General features: G+C 38.4%; 1 protein-coding gene and 3 pseudogenes across 2 annotated transcripts; 1 reads left to right on the forward strand and 3 right to left on the reverse strand.

Annotated features, from left to right (window-relative positions):
- Positions 1–3,776: 3,776 nt before the first annotated feature.
- Positions 3,777–5,021, reverse strand: LOC148294536 (inositol polyphosphate multikinase alpha pseudogene; annotated as a pseudogene).
- Positions 5,022–5,124: 103 nt separating this feature from the next.
- Positions 5,125–10,600, reverse strand: LOC110758921 (uncharacterized; annotated as a pseudogene). Its single transcript, XR_015835966.1, has 6 exons — positions 10,022–10,600; positions 9,538–9,777; positions 8,033–9,278; positions 6,067–7,406; positions 5,901–5,984; positions 5,125–5,720 (listed from the first exon to the last, which is right to left on the reverse strand). The product of XR_015835966.1 is annotated as an uncharacterized LOC110758921 (transcript).
- Positions 10,601–11,204: 604 nt separating this feature from the next.
- Positions 11,205–12,238, forward strand: LOC110758926 (NAD(P)H-quinone oxidoreductase subunit S, chloroplastic pseudogene; annotated as a pseudogene).
- On the reverse strand, positions 12,201–14,569 carry LOC148294537 (uncharacterized). Its single transcript, XM_088253608.1, has 3 exons — positions 14,409–14,569; positions 12,960–13,162; positions 12,201–12,400 (listed from the first exon to the last, which is right to left on the reverse strand). The coding sequence occupies exons 1-3, from the start codon at positions 14,476–14,478 to the stop codon at positions 12,383–12,385; spliced, it is 291 nt and encodes a 96-aa protein (XP_088109734.1). The 5' UTR covers positions 14,479–14,569; the 3' UTR covers positions 12,201–12,382.
- Positions 14,570–17,950: the final 3,381 nt, after the last annotated feature.

Raw genomic sequence — 17,950 nt, forward strand, 5'->3', positions numbered from 1 at the left:
ATAAAAAATTATTTATTTTAAAATTAAATAGATTTTTTAAAACTAAAAAGAAAAAGAAAAAAGAATAATGTTAATCTTATCACATTCTCATACCACCTTATGTGGCTTATGAGGTGGTCAGCTATATCAATTAAAATTATTTGATTTTTTTTTTCTTTTATGATTTATGAACACTTAAAAAAATAGATTTTCTATTTAAACTCCGCACTTATTTTTGTTCACCCCAATACTTAAATCATTAAGCTGTAAGTTTTATTATTGTGTAAAAAGACAAAAAAGGTCATCCAACTTAATAATTAACCCTAGTACATCTATACACACACCTCACACCCCACACACCCCACCACTCTTTATATCAAGTTTTAGAAAAATACAAACTCCCCTACATCCTATTGCCATATTACTCTTATCTTTTAAAGACATAAAAAATTGACGAGCCTACCTCTTTAAATATGCATGGGAGTTGATGGAAAGACTTGTTGATTATTAACTCAACAATATTCAAGTGTTGGAATTCCAGTTACAGTTCTTGGAGAGAGGTAAAGTTGTTCTCTTTCTCTAGAAAGTACTAAATTTCGGGTTTAGGGTTCTATTTATTTGTGTTTTTTTTTTGCTGGGAACAAAGAAAATTGTGGGGTTTAAATAGAAAATCTCTTTTATTTCTTACTTTTTCAGTTTGGTGTATATTTAAGGGTAGTTTGGGAAGATAGTGGGGTTTTCTTAGAAATTGTGAAATTTTAAATTAAAAGATGGGGTGAACTTAAAACATTGGGTGAACTAAGAGAAGTGTGGGGTTTAAATAGAAAATCTCTATAAAAAAACTGTTAATTAAACTTTTTTTTATTAAAATACACTTCATTGATTTAATTGATGTGACATATGACATGAACATGCCACATCATGTGGTATAGAAATGTGGGATAAAATGTGATAAGTGTAGTATTACTCAAGAACAAACCCACTTGATGAACCAAGCGTTGCTCGCTAAATCTGGATGGAAGCTTTTGCAAAGAGACCAAGGCCTCTGGAGTCATATTCTGAATCGAAAATACCTCAAGAATCAAAGTATTTTGAACTTTAATAAGTCTGCTCATATTAATTATTCTAATACTTGGAGAGGAATTTTATTTGGTGCTCAGATTCTTCCTAAAGGTTTACAGTGGAGGGTTGGCAATGGTGATGACATCTTGTTTTGGAAGGATAACTGGGCAGGTTGTGGCTTGCTTGAGGATTTTTCCGCTATTCCCCTTTCTGAAGATATGTTGTTGTGGAAAGTGCGAGATTTTATGTCTGTCCATGGATGGAATCTTGATGCGCTTGAGCAGGTCTTACCTAATGAAATTGTGCAAAGGATTTGTGCTATCCATACTGGATTTGAGTCTCAAAGAAATGATAAATGCATATGGGGTTTATCAAATAATGGCTCCTTTTCTGTTAAATCTGCATACCTTTCTTTCTTTGATGATGCAGATATTATGCCTTGGCCTTGGGATTTCATTTGGAAGCTATGCTTGCCTCCAAAGTTAAAAAACTTTGTTTGGCTAATTGGGCATGGCAAAATCCTTACCAATGTTCAAAGGGAGAAGAGATTGATGACAACTGATCCTAACTGCCACAAATGCCTCTCCCTTCCTGAGACTATGGATCACGTTTTCAGAGGTTGTAGAGTTGCTCTTAAGGTATGGAATTACATAAAGGTTCCTTTTGATGTTCTTCACTCTTTCTCCTTACCCTTTTTTGATTGGCTAAGAATCAACCTTAAGAGCAAGATTATGTTCTACGGAAACCTTCCTTGGACTCTTGTTTTTACTGCTTCTATTTGGCATTGTTGGAAATGGAGATGTAACTCTATTTTTAACTCTGGATATGAGCCTCCTCCCAACCCCCATCACACTATTCTGCATTTCTCTAGTGAATGGCTTGATGCCAATATTGTGGTTAATGCTAAGCCTACTAGAGAGGTCATCCAAGTCCATTGGAGTCTTCCTAGTCTTGGCAACTTCAAATTGAATGTGGATGGCAGCTGTAAAACAGGTTCTTGGAAGATTTGTGCTGGTGGTTTGCTAAGGGACTCTAATGGAGCATGGATCTGTGGGTTCTCTGCAAATATTGGGATTGGAAATATTATTGAGGCTGAGCTATGGAGTCTCTTTAGAGGTCTGCAAATGGCTTGGGCCAAGGGCATCAGGTCCCTTGATATTGAATGTGATTCTTTGTCTGTTGTCTCTCTGATTGCTAAGGCTTGTAACCATTCTCATCCTCTTTTTTGTCTGATTGAAGACTGCAAGTTGTTACTTAACCGTGATTGGAGATGCAATGTCTCTCATATCTACAGGGAGCAAAACAGAGCAGCTGATCACCTTGCTAACTTGGGGTACGAGTTACCCTTGGGCCTTCATATCTATGAGTCTGCTCCTGTCTCCCTCTCAAGCTTGTTGCTGGATGATGATCTAGGAAGAGCCCAAAGTAGGGCTGTGCCTTGTTAGCTTTTTTCTTTTCTGGCTTCGGCCTGCCTTGTAACCAAAAAAAAAAAAAAAAAAAAAAAAAAAAAAGAAAAAAGAAGGCAAAATCACCCAATCCCTCTTTGTTGGGTTACACAACCCCCTCCCTCTTTGGTTTGTGTTCTTACGATGGATGGCCTCCCTGAACCAACATAGATCATGGTGTTTTGCTCTTCACATTTCTTCTTTGTCTGGGGCCTTGCTATCTCCCCTGCTGATGGATTTTCGTCCTTCTGAAGTTATTGTGATTGTCTTGTTTATTAAAGTATTTATGTTTCCTTGTGCTGTCCTAGTGGATGCTTCACACCCACATGTATGTGGTTCTGGCCCTCTCCATGTTTGCTTATGACAGCTCCGTATTTACCCAAAAAAAAAAGAAAAACACTCATCGACAATATCCACCATTTCCATCCCACCCACCAATCCACAGAGCATCAAACCACTAATCAACCACCCAAATTCACCACTCCATCGCCTCCCTCCTCTCTCCCTCCCCCTCCCCAACCCTCTCTTCACCTCCTTCCTCCCTCACTCTCTCCCAAAATTTATCATGTCACGACCCGATTCTAGAATAAAGAATATTTCCGAATCAGAGTACGTGAATTGAATGAAATAAAATAAAAAAATTGAAAATGACCTGTTTTTTAATCGTGCGGGTTCGTGTCGTGTTTTTTCCGTGCGGGTTTCGAGTCATGTAATGGGTCGTATCAGAAATTGCCACCCCCTACTTGAAACCTTACAAATTCCATCCCCGACATTTTCATAAGCTTTATATAATGGAAAATGCTAGAGGCACCAACTTTGGACACCACCTTGAGCACCAACTCTCTAATAGAGCATGGGACCTGTTGTATTGGCGGGCTCCATCTCTATTAGAGAGTTGGTGCCCAAGGTGGTGCCCAAAGTTGGTGCCTCTAGCACCACCCTTAATAATTCTTAAATCTGCAGTCTTCCTTGCCATTACAGGAAAGGAAATGGCTGCACTGGCTTTTAAACAATGAAATGGATAAAAATTAAACAGACAAAAGCATTGTCATTAGTTTAATTCAAATAAAAAGATATGATGTCAGTTATTAGCAGCACTGTTTTCATCTGATGGGACCAGCAATGGCATGTAAAAGAGTTGTGTAAATATTTTCAACTATATGGAGGCAACAAGATTGTGTGGAGGCAATTAAATCATCAAATTGTTTTCAACTTTCCAGTTTGCCAGAGTAAGCATGGCACATTTACATCTAGGATTAATAGATGTTCTGAAAAATGAAAAAAAAAACATCAGCACCTGAAATCATGAGCTGGGTCTATTTATTTTAGTAGTAAGGAAATGGATCATTATGAGAAGAGAAATTGAAAATCTATGATGTTATTAGTACAAAATGAGTACAAATGCTGTTCTTCTCACAGTTGGTTCAGGCACTAGGACAGGAGCAGAGCCAACCCAAAAAATTATGGTCAATAACACCTTTGCCTTCGATGACATGCGCGAAATCGATGAGTTTGATTTCAGCACCTGAATTCCTCCCTTGCAATATTGACTCCTTCTCATACACCATCAGCACTGAACAAGAACAGAAATGGAAAATGGTCTGCTCCTCAGACCATGACTTCAGTTCCAACAATTGTGCCAATATCCCAGCAGGACCACCATAGACAGTAGATGCAAAAGACCAATCTGGTTTGATATCTGAATCTGTAGATGGGTTAGAAGACACAAATTTCCTCAGAGCTAACCTAGTATCCTCAATGCTAAAGTTTAGAACACACTTGTTATCAGGCTTCCAAAATCCAGTTTCTTTGTTTCCATAAACCCGAAGTCCAGATATCCTAGACCCCAGCTCCAGGCTCGTGGTCTCTCTATCTTTCTTAAGATACTTTATGATATAATCTTCAGCAGCTTGCGGGTACCATGTTCTGAAGACCTCCATGTTTTTATCTCATCTTATAGTTTATGGTTCCTTTGGATCTTATTTTCTACTCTTATTTGCATTGTTTGCGTAGCGGCGGACTAATCAAACTGGGCGTGAGAATTGGTGGATCAGCCACTGGGCTTACTGCTCTGTCCTATGTGTGGTGGAACATGGGTTCGTTCGAGTTGTAGATGACTGAACTGACTGTACCGTGGAACAAGCTCCAAGGTGGACATGCACAAACCATTGCTGATCATTGACAACTGAATCATGTGGCGCTGCTGACTGTTGACAATCATAACAATAGTCTCCCATGGCGGATCCAATAATTTTTCGTGTTCATAGTGGAGCACAGAATAATACAATTCACAATTGTTTACGATTTGTCCATTATGCGGGACTTCATAAGTACAAGGACAGAGTGGGGGCTAGGCATAGCCTTCACTCTCCCCTTGACCGATCCGCCACTAATATGAGAGAAAATGATGAACATAGAAACCTCAGATTTAAATATCTCAATGATTATTTTTACGAAGATTAGAGTTATTTAAAAACATTTAAAATAAAATTGAAATTATATTTATTTGTTAAATTGTAATAAAGGATTGGCTTCCTATTTCATAAATAAATATGAACCTAAACAGTTTGATGATCCAGGCACCTAGACTATTCATGCAACGTAGAAACGTGATAACAAAAAAGAGCACCAGACTGAATGAAGCAAACAAAGGCAGCAACCACAAATCATAGGTTAAAGAGAAGGCATAATTTTGATCGGAGAAAAGTAAAAAATGTTTCAATGTGTACTTTCAAAAGCAGCATGTATCCGACTTACATTCACTGACCCAGACCCAATTGAGTGACCCATCACACCCTCATCAGGCACTTTTGAAAATGGTATATGATCACACCTAGTATCAACTAACATCCAATCATCCGCGCTACCAGCAGAATGTTCACCGCCTCCGGAGTCACCGGCTCTGCTCAGGTGACCAGGTGAGCCAGGAGCAGATTGCGACGCATGGTTGATAGTAGGACAATTGTTGTTGATACAGCCATTTGAAGCATCCAAACCGACAACAGAAACAAACTCATATACTTTCTTATAGGGGGCAGAACAAGCAGGAAGCAACTGCTCTGGTTTGGACCCATTGGAAGATGAAATTGGCTCTGTTTGCTTCTCTCGGGCACAATTCGGAACAAAATCCATGTTCTTTGCGCTACAAAATGATGCCTTCTGTTTGTTGAATAATGAGGGGAGAGGTATGGCCCTCGTTTCTTCTTTCTGCTGCTTGTAAAAGGACATGGCTCTCTACAAAATAATCACAAATCAGAAGTGTTAAACCCATATATTAGGCTATCGCAAAACCAAATACCAATACTTAAAAAATTGTTGTATTTTTATAACATAATCATGAAAGGGTCCAAATTTCTACATCACTTTATGTTGGTAACTTGGTACTAATTATATAACGTCTGACCATGTTCATACCTGAAAAACACAATCATTTATGGAAACAAAAAGAGAAGCACTCGAGGCAAGTTTGGAAAGCTCCACTTGGGTTTTTACAACCTCCTGTAAACCAAAGAAAATACCATTATGATTCGAAAAGTAACATTATAGTAGATAAACCACATGATCCAATTATAAATTTTACCTCCAGATAGAGAAGCTTCAAAGAATCTTCATCAACATTTTGACTCTGTTCTCCATCCATTAGTTTTAGGCATTGATTATATAACTCTGGATGAGTAAGCTCTGCCGAAATATCAAGCTTAGAAAGATACACCAGCCAAAGACAATCATCATCATCCTTGGATATCTTAGAAAGTTCAGGTAATTGTTCAGCAATACTGTTGGATGGTTTAGGTGGTTCCTTTGCTAAAGCATCACTGTTTTGACCAATTTCAATCTTCTGACTCTTGTCCACAAGATCATCACACTGGTTCTCTTCATTTTGAACTTGCAGACTTGATGCTCTTAACCAAATTTCATCCTCTTGTGTACGTACTGCAGGATCCTTTGCCTGAAGTACAGAAGGCAACTCTGGATTCACACCATCATGTGGGCCCTTCCACATATCTGTTCTTATTTCCAACCGCTGGCCATCAATTGGTTCTCTATTATGGTTCCAGTCAAGCCTCCCATATGCTAGAGAATTAGTCTGGGCAACACTGTTAATTTCATCCCACGCATACAATGGAAGAGGCTGAGAGCCATCAATAGGATTCTGCCACCCAAGTGAATGGTCTTGCCTGATGAACCTGTCAGCATCATGGATATGATGGGGAAATAAAGGGCGTATATCCATCACAGATCTGACACCATACATTGGCAAAGCAGAAAACTGATGCATAACTGGATGTAAACCAACAGGGGGAGGACCATGACGGAAATGAGTGAAGCTGTTCATTACTGGAGAAGGCCGATTTGGAACAGCACTCCTGGCATTAACTGGAGCACCGTTCCTGGCATTACCATACATTCGTCCAACAATGGAACTATTATTTCTCTTGTATCGATGGCGAGGTGGAGGAAAATTGGACCATGAGTTGCTAGGCAATTGATCAGCTTTGACAGAAGATAAAGAAGAGAAACCATCAATATCTTCCCGGGATAACTCACCTGTAGGAGGTGTCTCTGAAGGCGGCTGCAAATTTCCTTTGCCTTCAGTACCAGACGAGTCTCTGTCCTTGGTAACACCACTCCTCTTTCCAAATTCTTTACTATCAAAACTCCCCTTAATACCGTGTGGTAAACTTAGAATCATCAACTAGATGCACAGCAGAAGCACAGGCATCAGGATTCAAGCACCTTTCAGCGGATGAGTCACCTAAATGGCTGTCATCCTTGTCAATCAGTCTATTGGTAGGCTTAGACAAAGAAGACTGTTTGAGTACTCCACAAACATCTGCAACCTCCTTAAAATGGAGACTATGCCTAACCCTTTCTTGAGGTTCAGAGTCACCAGACATCAATTCTGCTTCCCTTGAGTGCCTAAAGAAGGTCCACAAGGACATTCATTAGAGCACAAATATTTTGACAGTGATTGCTTCTTGTCAAACCAAATGACCAAAAGAAAAAAAAAGAAAAAAGAAAAAAAAGGGAAGCACTAGCAACCATAAGATCGTTATGACATATCTAGACAAACTCCAAGTCCCTATATGCAAATTACTACTTAAAATTGTAAAGAGCACATAAAAGTAGTCACAAGCTAATTTGACTGAATTAGAAAAGTTTCAGCATGTCCCATTGTTCAATATTTCCCTTCATCATAGAGGATTAATGCCTGACATCCATATACAACTCATTCATCTTCATGTCACTTATCAGTATGGTCTACAAAGTCCATTTTTGAAACAGATAATTATTGGCACAATACCATTCATTCCAAAAACCGCTACAACTAGGCACTGAAACATGCATAACCATTCAACACTGAACAACAAATGCCTTTCCTAAGCAAAAACAATGCTTGCTGCAGCAAGCAGACAAAAGATGCACACACAAAATTCATTTGAACATAACAACACTTGCTGCATTCATGAGTACAATACAAGACTGCATTCTCTAAAAGTCCTTACCACATGATGAGAACATAAAATAAGAAGAAAAACAATTACCTGCATTGGTCTTTCGCAACATGAGAATAGGAGCTAGGGAAACTAATCTGTCTTTTACGACTTGCATTAAAGTCTGCATCAACACAGCATTTGTGAGAATCTTCTTTATCATCAACAGACTTTACCATGCCTCTGCCTGTAATTTTCTTTTCTGCATCAGCATGTTCCCTGGTACTTAGGCACCTACTGTAGATTTGGTCCTCTTTATCATCATCTCTCTTTCCCCTATCATCACTGTATCTAGTGTTTTGACCGTCGTCATAATTACGACTATCAAATCTTGATTTCTTATATTGAATTCCACCAGCATTACTTTTATCCCTTGTGTACTTAGTACCTGACCTGTCACCATTGTGATCTATTAAGGCAGGCTCATCCTTGTGCCTGTCTTCCCAGTGTGTTTTCTTCCAATCAACATCTTCCTTAGGCTTGCTATCCCTGTGCCTCCTATCTCTGTCAGCATCTTCTCCATATCCATCCTTGTAACTTCTGCCACCATCTCTTCCATACTTGACCTTATAACTTCTGTCACCATCTTCTCCATACTTATCTTTATAACTTCTGTCACAACCATCTTCTCCATGCTTTACCTTATAACTTCTGTCAGCATCTTCTCCATCCTTATCCTTATAACTTCTGTCACCATATTCTTCATGTTTTACCTTATAACTTCTGCCAACATCTTCTCCATCCTTATCCTTATAACTTCTGTCACCATCTTCTCCATACTTATAACTTCTATCACCATCTTCTCCATACTTGACCTTATAAATTCTGTCACCATCTTCTCCATACTTATCCTTATAACTTCTCTCTGCATCTTCTCCATGTTTAACCCTATAACTTCTGCCACCATCTTCTCCATACTCAACCTTATAACTTCTGTCACCGTCTTCTCCGTGCTTAACCTTATAACTTCTGTCACCGTCTTCTCCGTGCTTAACCTTATAACTTCTGTCACCGTCTTCTCCGTGCTTAACCTTATAGCTTCTGTCACCGTCTTCTCCGTGCTTCACCTTATAACTTCTGTCAGCATCTTCGCCATACTTGTCTTTATAATTTTCATCATCCATGTATCTTCTATCCTTGGCATGCTTGCCCGTTGAAGACCGCCGACTATCATTATCATCTCTTACATAATCTTTATATTTTGCCTTGTCAACAGAGCCATCTCTGTTCCTCCTAATTTGTTTCTCAAGCTCCTCCTTTAACTCGGGATTTCGCACCTCATCTTTCAAATACCTCTCTACAAAGTGAAACATATAAACTTAAAAAGATACACGATATCAATCAGGTTGAGTGCACTCAATGTGTATAAAAATCATCAAAAGAAACTTTTCAAAGATTAATTATATTCTTATTAAGAAGCATCAAGACCTCAAAGTACATTTCACATTGTACAGTAAACATTAATAGGAACAATAACAGTATTTAAAATTTAAAATAAAAAATAAAAAATTCAAAGCATGGCGTAAACACTCGCAAAGAGAATTCAATCACATTACCTGTGTCATCCATTCCTTGTCCAACCTCTGGAACCTTCTCCTTCACATCCTTCCTCATCCTCTTAATATCTTTTCTCCTCTTTAAAGCAATGTACTCGACCTCAGCTGAATCTTCATTATCATCTCTCACATAATCTTTATATTTTCCCTTCTCAACAGAGCCATCCCTGCTCCTGCTAATATGTTTCTCAAGCTCCTTCTTTAGCTCAGGATTTCGCACCTCATGTTTCAGAAGCATCTCTACAAATTCAAACATATATACTTTTTCAGATGCATGATATCAATCAGTTTGACCGCACTCAAATGTGTGTACAAATCATCAACAGCAATGTTGGAAAAGAATAAAATAAAAATAAAAAATTCATCAAGATGCAGTAAAACCTCAAACTACATTGCAATCATCACCAGAAACAGCAAAAACTCAAAAATCCAAAAACTCAAAGCACAATGGAAAACACCCACACAGAGAATTCAGTCACATTACCAGTGTCTTCCGTTCCTCTACGAACTTCTGGAACCTTCTCCTTCCCATCCTTCCTCTCACTATCTCTTCTCCTCTTCGAAGCAGTGTGCTCGACCTCAGCCGAATATTCGACGCCATTGCCACGCTCTCGCGGTCTTCGCTTCTCACCGGGGCGCGAATCCTTAGAAACCCTAACCGAGCTCTCTTCTTTACCATTTCTGCTCTTTTTCGTTTTTACTTCGCTAACTTCTTCGTCAACTATATCTATCTCCTCTTCTGAATCCGAGTGGTCTAATGCGGCGTCGTTTGAGCTGTGCTTGCTCTGCTTCTGAGTCCACTTCTGTCGAGAGTTCTTCCCCATGGTTGTTTAACTTCCGCTGAGAAATGAAAAACTTATTTTTGTTGATTAAAAAGTACAATTGGAAAGAAATCGAGATAGAAATCCAGCGACGGTGAGAGTGGGTAACGATTTCATCGGAATCTGACGGTTCAGATTGCCGGCGAGAGAGAGCGGAGGAAAATGGCGGTTTGATATGAGAGGGTTTTGGGACGGAGGGGACGGTGGACCCAAGGGGTTTCTGATTGATGTGAAATGACCAGATCACCCTCGTTCAGTTTCCCGGGTTACTTGTTGCCTTGTTGGTTTGCCACGTCAGGTTCAGCCATGCCCAACCGGAGGGAACACATTGCCAAATTTTGCACACTTCCATCACTTTTGGGCCACACAACGAGCCCAATTCTTTGCGTTGAATTTTATTTGGGCCTCACAACGAGCCCAATCCTTTGGCCACTCTATATTGGGAGAAAGTCTTAGGTTCGACTGCCCTATACAGCAACACACTCACAAATGAATGAGACCGATACATAAGCGTCTCATCTAATCCCACTTCGACATATAGTGCAGTTGTACCTAAGACTTCTCCGAAATTGATAGTCGGTTATTAAGATTTTTCTATAATTTTAAAGATTTTTCAAAATATAAAAATTATTATTTACGAATTAGTTTATTCACAGATGATTGAGATGTAATGAGGAAATAAATGTTTAGTCGACGCAGCAAGTACGGATATTGTGAGTGATGAGGTGTGTATATTGAAATTATGGGTACATGTGTTTGGCACGTGTCGTTTTGCTGGCCTACATCACAGATGAAGACAATAATACTACAGACATCAAACAGATGGGGAAGATAGGATCATAGGACATATCCCAACAAGAGTCTCTTATGGCCACATTAAAAGTGTCGATATTTCTCTCTTATTCTTCTCCTTCTCTCTCTCTCTCTTCTCACTCTCTCTCCGTTGATTGCAGTAGTAAAACATGGCTTCTAACATAACTCTCCCAAGCTTTCAAGGCCCTCTTCTCAAATCCAATTTTCTTGGAAGAAATGATCTCTCCAATCGTGCTCATAAATCGTCTTTCACAATTCACAAACAGCCATCGATCCATTCCCTAAGGCCATGTGCCAAATTCAATCTATCTGAAATCTTGGGAGGCAGAGGGCTTTGCAGTGGTGAAGAAGGTCTGCTACAAGAGCTTACAAGAAATGTTGAAGAACAAAAAGATGTGGAAGAACAAGTATCAGCAGCCGTTGCTGCTGAAACAGATGAAGAAAAATCAGAGAGTTCTGCGGCAAGTGCTCTTAAAAGCGTTCAAGAAGATGCTTTTGAAAAGGAGCTTATGGGGCTTACTGGGGGATTTCCTGGTGGGGAGAAGGGGTTGCAGAAGTTCATTGAGAAAAACCCACCTCCCAAAAAGCCATTGGTTGCAGACTCTGGATCAACTGCGGCACTTGTGAGCTCAAAGAAGCCAAAAGCACCTGAATTGCCATTGTTGCTGCCTGGTATGATTGCCATTGTGAACAACCCTAATAGCCCTTATTACAAGTACTGTGGCATTGTACAGCGAATCACCGATGGGAAAGCTGGGGTTCTTTTTGAGGGAGGGAATTGGGATAGGTTAATTACACTCCGACTGGGAGAGCTCCTGCGCAGAGACAAGGGCCCTCCTGGGAAAAATCCCAAATCTGCGGTCCTCGAACCTTTTCTCCAAAAGGATTCTGAATGAGTCATTCCCTTAGAAACTCTATCACATGCATATGTATTTGAATTCGGAATGTGCAGTACTGAAATTTCTAGCTTAAATGGCAACCACTTGTATTGTAAATTGCATGAACAAGACTACAAGAGAAAACATGTCATAAGGATGCCAATCAATATCACATCTTTATTGTTCAAAGTGTTGTCTATCATTATGAATTTCAGCTAGTAGGTTATTCTTTAAACAATAGAAAGAAGTCAACTCTGGATGCTTCCAGGTGCTTAAAAAGGGTCAAAACATTGTCCAACACATAGTCCTCTGTACTTCAATCTCCACACAGGATCAGATGCAGCCACCCCACTGCCCAAAGACAATTAACATAAATAAGTAAATAAGTGCAAGCCCAAAGAAAAGACAGACAAGAAATTTGATTTCAAGTTTGTCACATTAGCCAAGAAAATTGATTTCAAGTTTATCACATTAGCCCTTTCAAAATTTTGATGACGATGGTTCACTGGACTAGCGCCCATCCTGATCAAGCCTCAAATGTTTAGTTCACAATTTATAACTCACATATCAAAAAGAATCACCATTCATCATATACCATAGTTTTTTGGCGAACAATACATGTCCCTTAAACAGTGAAGAGGAATTTCCTAACAACTGCTGACTTAGCATAGATTTATTAACTATTAGTGAAACTGAGGAATCCACCACTTTCACAACATTAGCCACTTTAGCCATTTTCGCCACTTCATACCAATAAATACATGCCGCATCAATAGCCAGTCAAGAGGCAAGCATTATCCTTTTTACACAGTTGATTATTTGTTTAAGCCTCAATAGTGTTTAAAATCACAAGACAGAGGAAGCACTTAAGGCTGCAAAATTCATTGCATGAAAATTTGATGAATCAAACCATAAGTGTAGAACTTCTTGAGACAAAAAGGAAAGTTCCACGTATCAAAATGGCCTCAATCTCCTCTTTGGACAATGGTGTTCGTTCGGGTTGAAGAGAAGCTTTTCCTCCTAAGGTGGTGGTGGTTGAGGCCTTTGAACCGGAGAAGAAAGTATGAGAAGCATCACCAGCCAAAGGTTCTGCTTGAATGCGAGATTCAGAACCTGCCCAGTAAATAATTACAAGTGTTAAGAAAAAACACGAACTATGACCCCAAAAGAACAACATAGTGTCTAAACAAATGTGTATGACTCAATGGAGAAGAACAAGTAAGAAACTTCAAACAATAGCTGAAAATGAGGATTACAATTAAGATGAAGATCAACAATAGATTCATCATGCATGTCCAATTTTGCTACATCGATAGATATGCAACACGCACAATGTATGTATTTAATGTTCTTAGACTGTCAATTATGACAGCAAATTCAAACATGATTTCACCTTATCAACAGTTCTCATAAACAGTCCAACTGTCTGATAAAATAGCATTAATCTTATACATAATTCATATGTGGCCAGAATATGAATCCATATTACATGATTCTTCGAGTCTGAATATTACATGACTAAGCATGAGGCAATCAAAACAAGAAAACTCAAAAGTTGGTTCCCCTAAGTTATATGACTTCATATGGTCAATCTAAATTGACGCATTGCCCCACTTGTTTCGCCTACATGTGACCACATCAGTATGAATGAAACCGCCAAATCAATTAAAGATCAAGCAACTACCCATAGAAGTGGGGATTGGATTTGGGGTTATATTGCATTAGTTCACCAACCTCAGAAAGTATAACGTTTAGGCCGAAACATTCAGGAACCTGCAGAAAATTCAAAACTTACATTTGAGGCTCCCTCCCCAAGTGGCATCTTCCGGTTAATCCTATTCTCAATGTAATCAATTCCCATATTTTTAGCGCTGCCTACATCTTACTTTCAGCATTTGCATGATGCAGCCAAGCCGGATAGTTTATGCACTTAAACCAACAAGCAGAGATTTCCATCCAAAAAAATCGAGGCAGCTAATTTTAGTAAATGAAACCTATCAATCTATTAAGCTCACACAAATGGTTGCCCAGAAGCTTAAACCAATGGCAACATGTTACAAAAGCAACCAATTGAAATCAGTCTATAGTTCATACCATTAGGCGTTTTGGAGATATCACAAATCCAATCTATGATTCAATGTAAACACAGAGAGAAAATAAGACATCATAAAGTTCCCAAATTTACAAGCAACGCACAAATCTTAGACCAATTCAACAGAACCCATAAGAATTGGAACAAAAATACAGCAGAAATTCAAACGCATATGTACATACATGCATAGACCTTAAAGTTAGTGGAGAGTAAAATCAATATGTTGAGGTGAAACCAATGGTTGAGAAAACGATTATAACGACAGACCAGAGGGTTTGGGATGTCTCTGAGGAAACTTGATGCGAGGGATTCTCTTCATCGCCTGGGCTCCACCCATCTCTCTCCCCTTTTTTTTTGTTTTTCCTTTCTTCTGAGCAATCTCTCTCTTCTGTTGAAACGACGAATAAAAAAACTAAAAGCTTCTAAAGTCTAAATAGTCCTCCCACAACAATATGGGTCACACACACCCGTTTTGTTAAGAAAAGTGTTGGAAACTCGGACCGAAAATAAAATAAAAAAGTAGAATAATCTTTTACATCTTGGTGCAAAATTTTCATAACAATTTACACATCTAACTCTCAATATTTTCCTTTTAAATCTTAGACGAAGTATAAATTTCAAATCACTATACCATGTTAATTACAAAGAATTTTGCCAATTAGATTAGTTTGCTAACAAAAAAAATTATTGAGTATTTTGAGACAAATTAAAGTTTTGGTATTAAAATAAGGGGCTTGTAACTCAAGTGATTAAGATGAAGCTCTAGATTCGATTCTTCCTCTTTCAAATCTCTTATATATAAAGTTATGGTATTGAATTGGGACACATATCTAAATTCAAGCACCAAAAAAACCTAAAAATTATTTTGCATTTTGGGTTGTATAAGAATCACCAAGTGGTGTTTGTGGCTCGAGATCTTACACCAACTCCGTACATATAACATAAGAGCATGTCTAATGTAAGGGCAAGGTGTAAGGGACAAGGTGTTGTTTTAGCCCCCTCAAAATGGTACTATTCACAAAATCTAACTTTTTTGTGGTTCTATTGGTGGTGAGGAGCTAGGGGCTAAAACTCAAAACTTGTTATTTTAATTTATTATTATTTTATTTGTGATAAAAATCGAAGGATAAGAAAAGCAACACAAAATTTTATTTTCGGAAACAATTTGAGCCATACTTTGGAACAACAATTTTGAGCAAAATGAAAAAAGGCAAACAAGTAAAAATGTTTGGAGTAATTGAGAGATATCTTAGGTGAGAAGGTGATGAACAAATGGTTAGGTTTTAATAGAGTTGTGAGCAAGGTCTAAAATATCAAGAGTTTCAGAAATATCGGGGGTCCAAAAACATGGAAATATAGATAGAAATATCAAAAAATTATCGATATTGGTAAATATTAGATAAAAATCACAGAAATTGTAAGAAAAACTTGGAAATTTGTATTGAAAAACTTTAGATGATGTTTATTTAGTCAATAATCTATTATTTTATCACAAAAAATTAGAAGAAAATGCATTGCATGATGGGTTTGACTTATTTAAGTTGATTATAGAGCGAGCTTACAAACATTGTGAGTGTATATATAAATTGATTAAACACAACATAATCATTTATGTATAATGATTTACGACAATTTTTAACACTTAATAAATTGCATGGTAATATATATGAGTGACTTAGTACCACATAGAATTCCTACGAGGTTCGAATTTTTCATTGCCCTCATCATATCTATGTGTAGAGTACATGTACTGTGAAAAGTAGTCATCAAATGATAAATCCCAAAAATAGTTTTGTATGTAATTGTTAACATGTCACCCATATGAATCTGAGATTGGTTGACATTGCCCATAAGCAAAATCATTTGAAGATTGGGTCTCAGATTCTTTCTATTAGCAGTGTGGTGGATAAGGCGGAAGAATGGAAGTGGTAAGGGTTCAAATCCCCCTATGTGCATGCATAAGCCTTTTCATTTTTTTTTTCTATTCCATGTCCATATCGCAATATAATCGATATTATTGCTATATATTGACCAAATGTTTATGATAATTGAAAGATTATCGATAATTACACGGATATGTTCCAAAATATCCCCTACCCAAAAAGGATAATATCCTCGATATTTTAGTCATTGGTTGTGAGGAAAGAAAAAAAGAAAAAAAAAGGTTGAACTAGTTGGGAACTGGTAAAAAAAAAAAAGAGCCAGCAACTATCCGTTGGGCTGTTGCATTTGAGAGCGCCACGTGGCATCTCCTCAATGGATGTTGGGGTCAGATTTTGCTGCTCTTTTTATCTTTTCAAAAACTGATAGTGGACCCCTTATCTTGCCCAAGCTAGTAGGTGGGCAAAACCAGCCCCTCATCTAGCTTTAGGCCAAACACATGCATTAGAAAGTGATTTTTTTATCATTTGAGGCCAGATCTGGACCTAATCCAGGTCAGATCAGTCCCTTTTTTTTTTTTGGTCAAATCCGAATCAGTCCCATTAGAGCAAGTCCAACACTTGCATCAAACCGGGCAGGAGGCCCCCCAGTCAAGCCCAGCAGGGCTCTAATGTGAGAGAAGAAGCCCGGGCAAGCCCTGGGTCCCACCAACCTAGGCAAGCCCACGAGCATAAAAATATACCAAATTGGGGTAGATTCCTTTTTTAAAAAAATACCAATTTTTTTTTATATTTTGTTGCATAATCTTTTTTTTTTTACCCCTTGCCCTAGCCTTTTAGGGTGGAGCCAAAAAAGATAAGGCTGCCACTATTCACGTGAATAGTGGCAGCCCTTGCCTTGCCTTTGCCTTACCTTAGCCTTTTGGGGTGGACATGCTCTTAGATATGCTCTAACAATTCAAAATTTGACCCGAGTGCGAATTTGGGTCGAGCCTAATGTATAAAAGGGTTGGGCTTGGGCTTAAGCTTCGATTTCTTGGTTAGTTTAAACCCACCAAATCCAAATCCAATTTCACATTCTACATGAGCGAAAATCTATATAAAGGAAATTATATAGATTTTCCCATTCTGGAAAATTTTCCCCATTCTGAAGGAAATTAGACGTCGTGCACATATCTTCTCTTCTGTTCTTTGGAGTTGGACACCTTGCGTCACAAATGAAGCAGCCCATGCAGCTGCAACTTTAGCCAATTCGAGGGTGAAAATGTTAACGTAATAAGAACTCTTTACTGATGGACTTTGAAAGTGGGAGAATTGTGTGTATTATTGAATAGCAAACAATGGTTATTATATAACCTTACAAAGCAAGATTAACCAAACAGCAACCCACGTTGTAACAGGCCTAAACGTGGTAAAAGACTAAGTCATATAACAAAAGAATCCCTCAACAATCGGGATTGTTAAGCAAGTGGCAACAACCTGCTTATCTAATCCTAGAAAATAGAACAACTTAAATAACGGCTAGTTCGTTCAACATCCTCCCTTAAACTGAAACTTCAAGATCAGTTTACTACAGAATCACTGCATACTCCAAGCAAACCACGCAGCTTTATGAAGCCTTCACCCTTCAATGGCTTAGTCAAGATATCAGCTACTTGTTCTTGACTTTGACAGTAACTAAGCTCCACAATCTTATCCCTTGCTAAGTCACGGAGAAAATGAAATCGAACATCTATGTGCTTGCTTCTCCCATGCAACATAGGATTCTTCGAAAGTTTGATTGCAGAACTGTTGTCACAATAAATTATAGTTGGATTCTTCTGAGCCCAGCACAATTCTTCAAGCAACCTTCTTAACCATACACCTTGGCAAGCACATGCTGTAGCTGCAATGAATTCTACTTCAGTCGTTGAAAGTGTCACCACTGGT

This window comes from Prunus avium, chromosome 5 (assembly GCF_965620075.1).
Source record: "Prunus avium chromosome 5, drPruAviu1.hap1.1, whole genome shotgun sequence".
Classification (NCBI taxonomy): Eukaryota; Viridiplantae; Streptophyta; class Magnoliopsida; order Rosales; family Rosaceae; genus Prunus; species Prunus avium.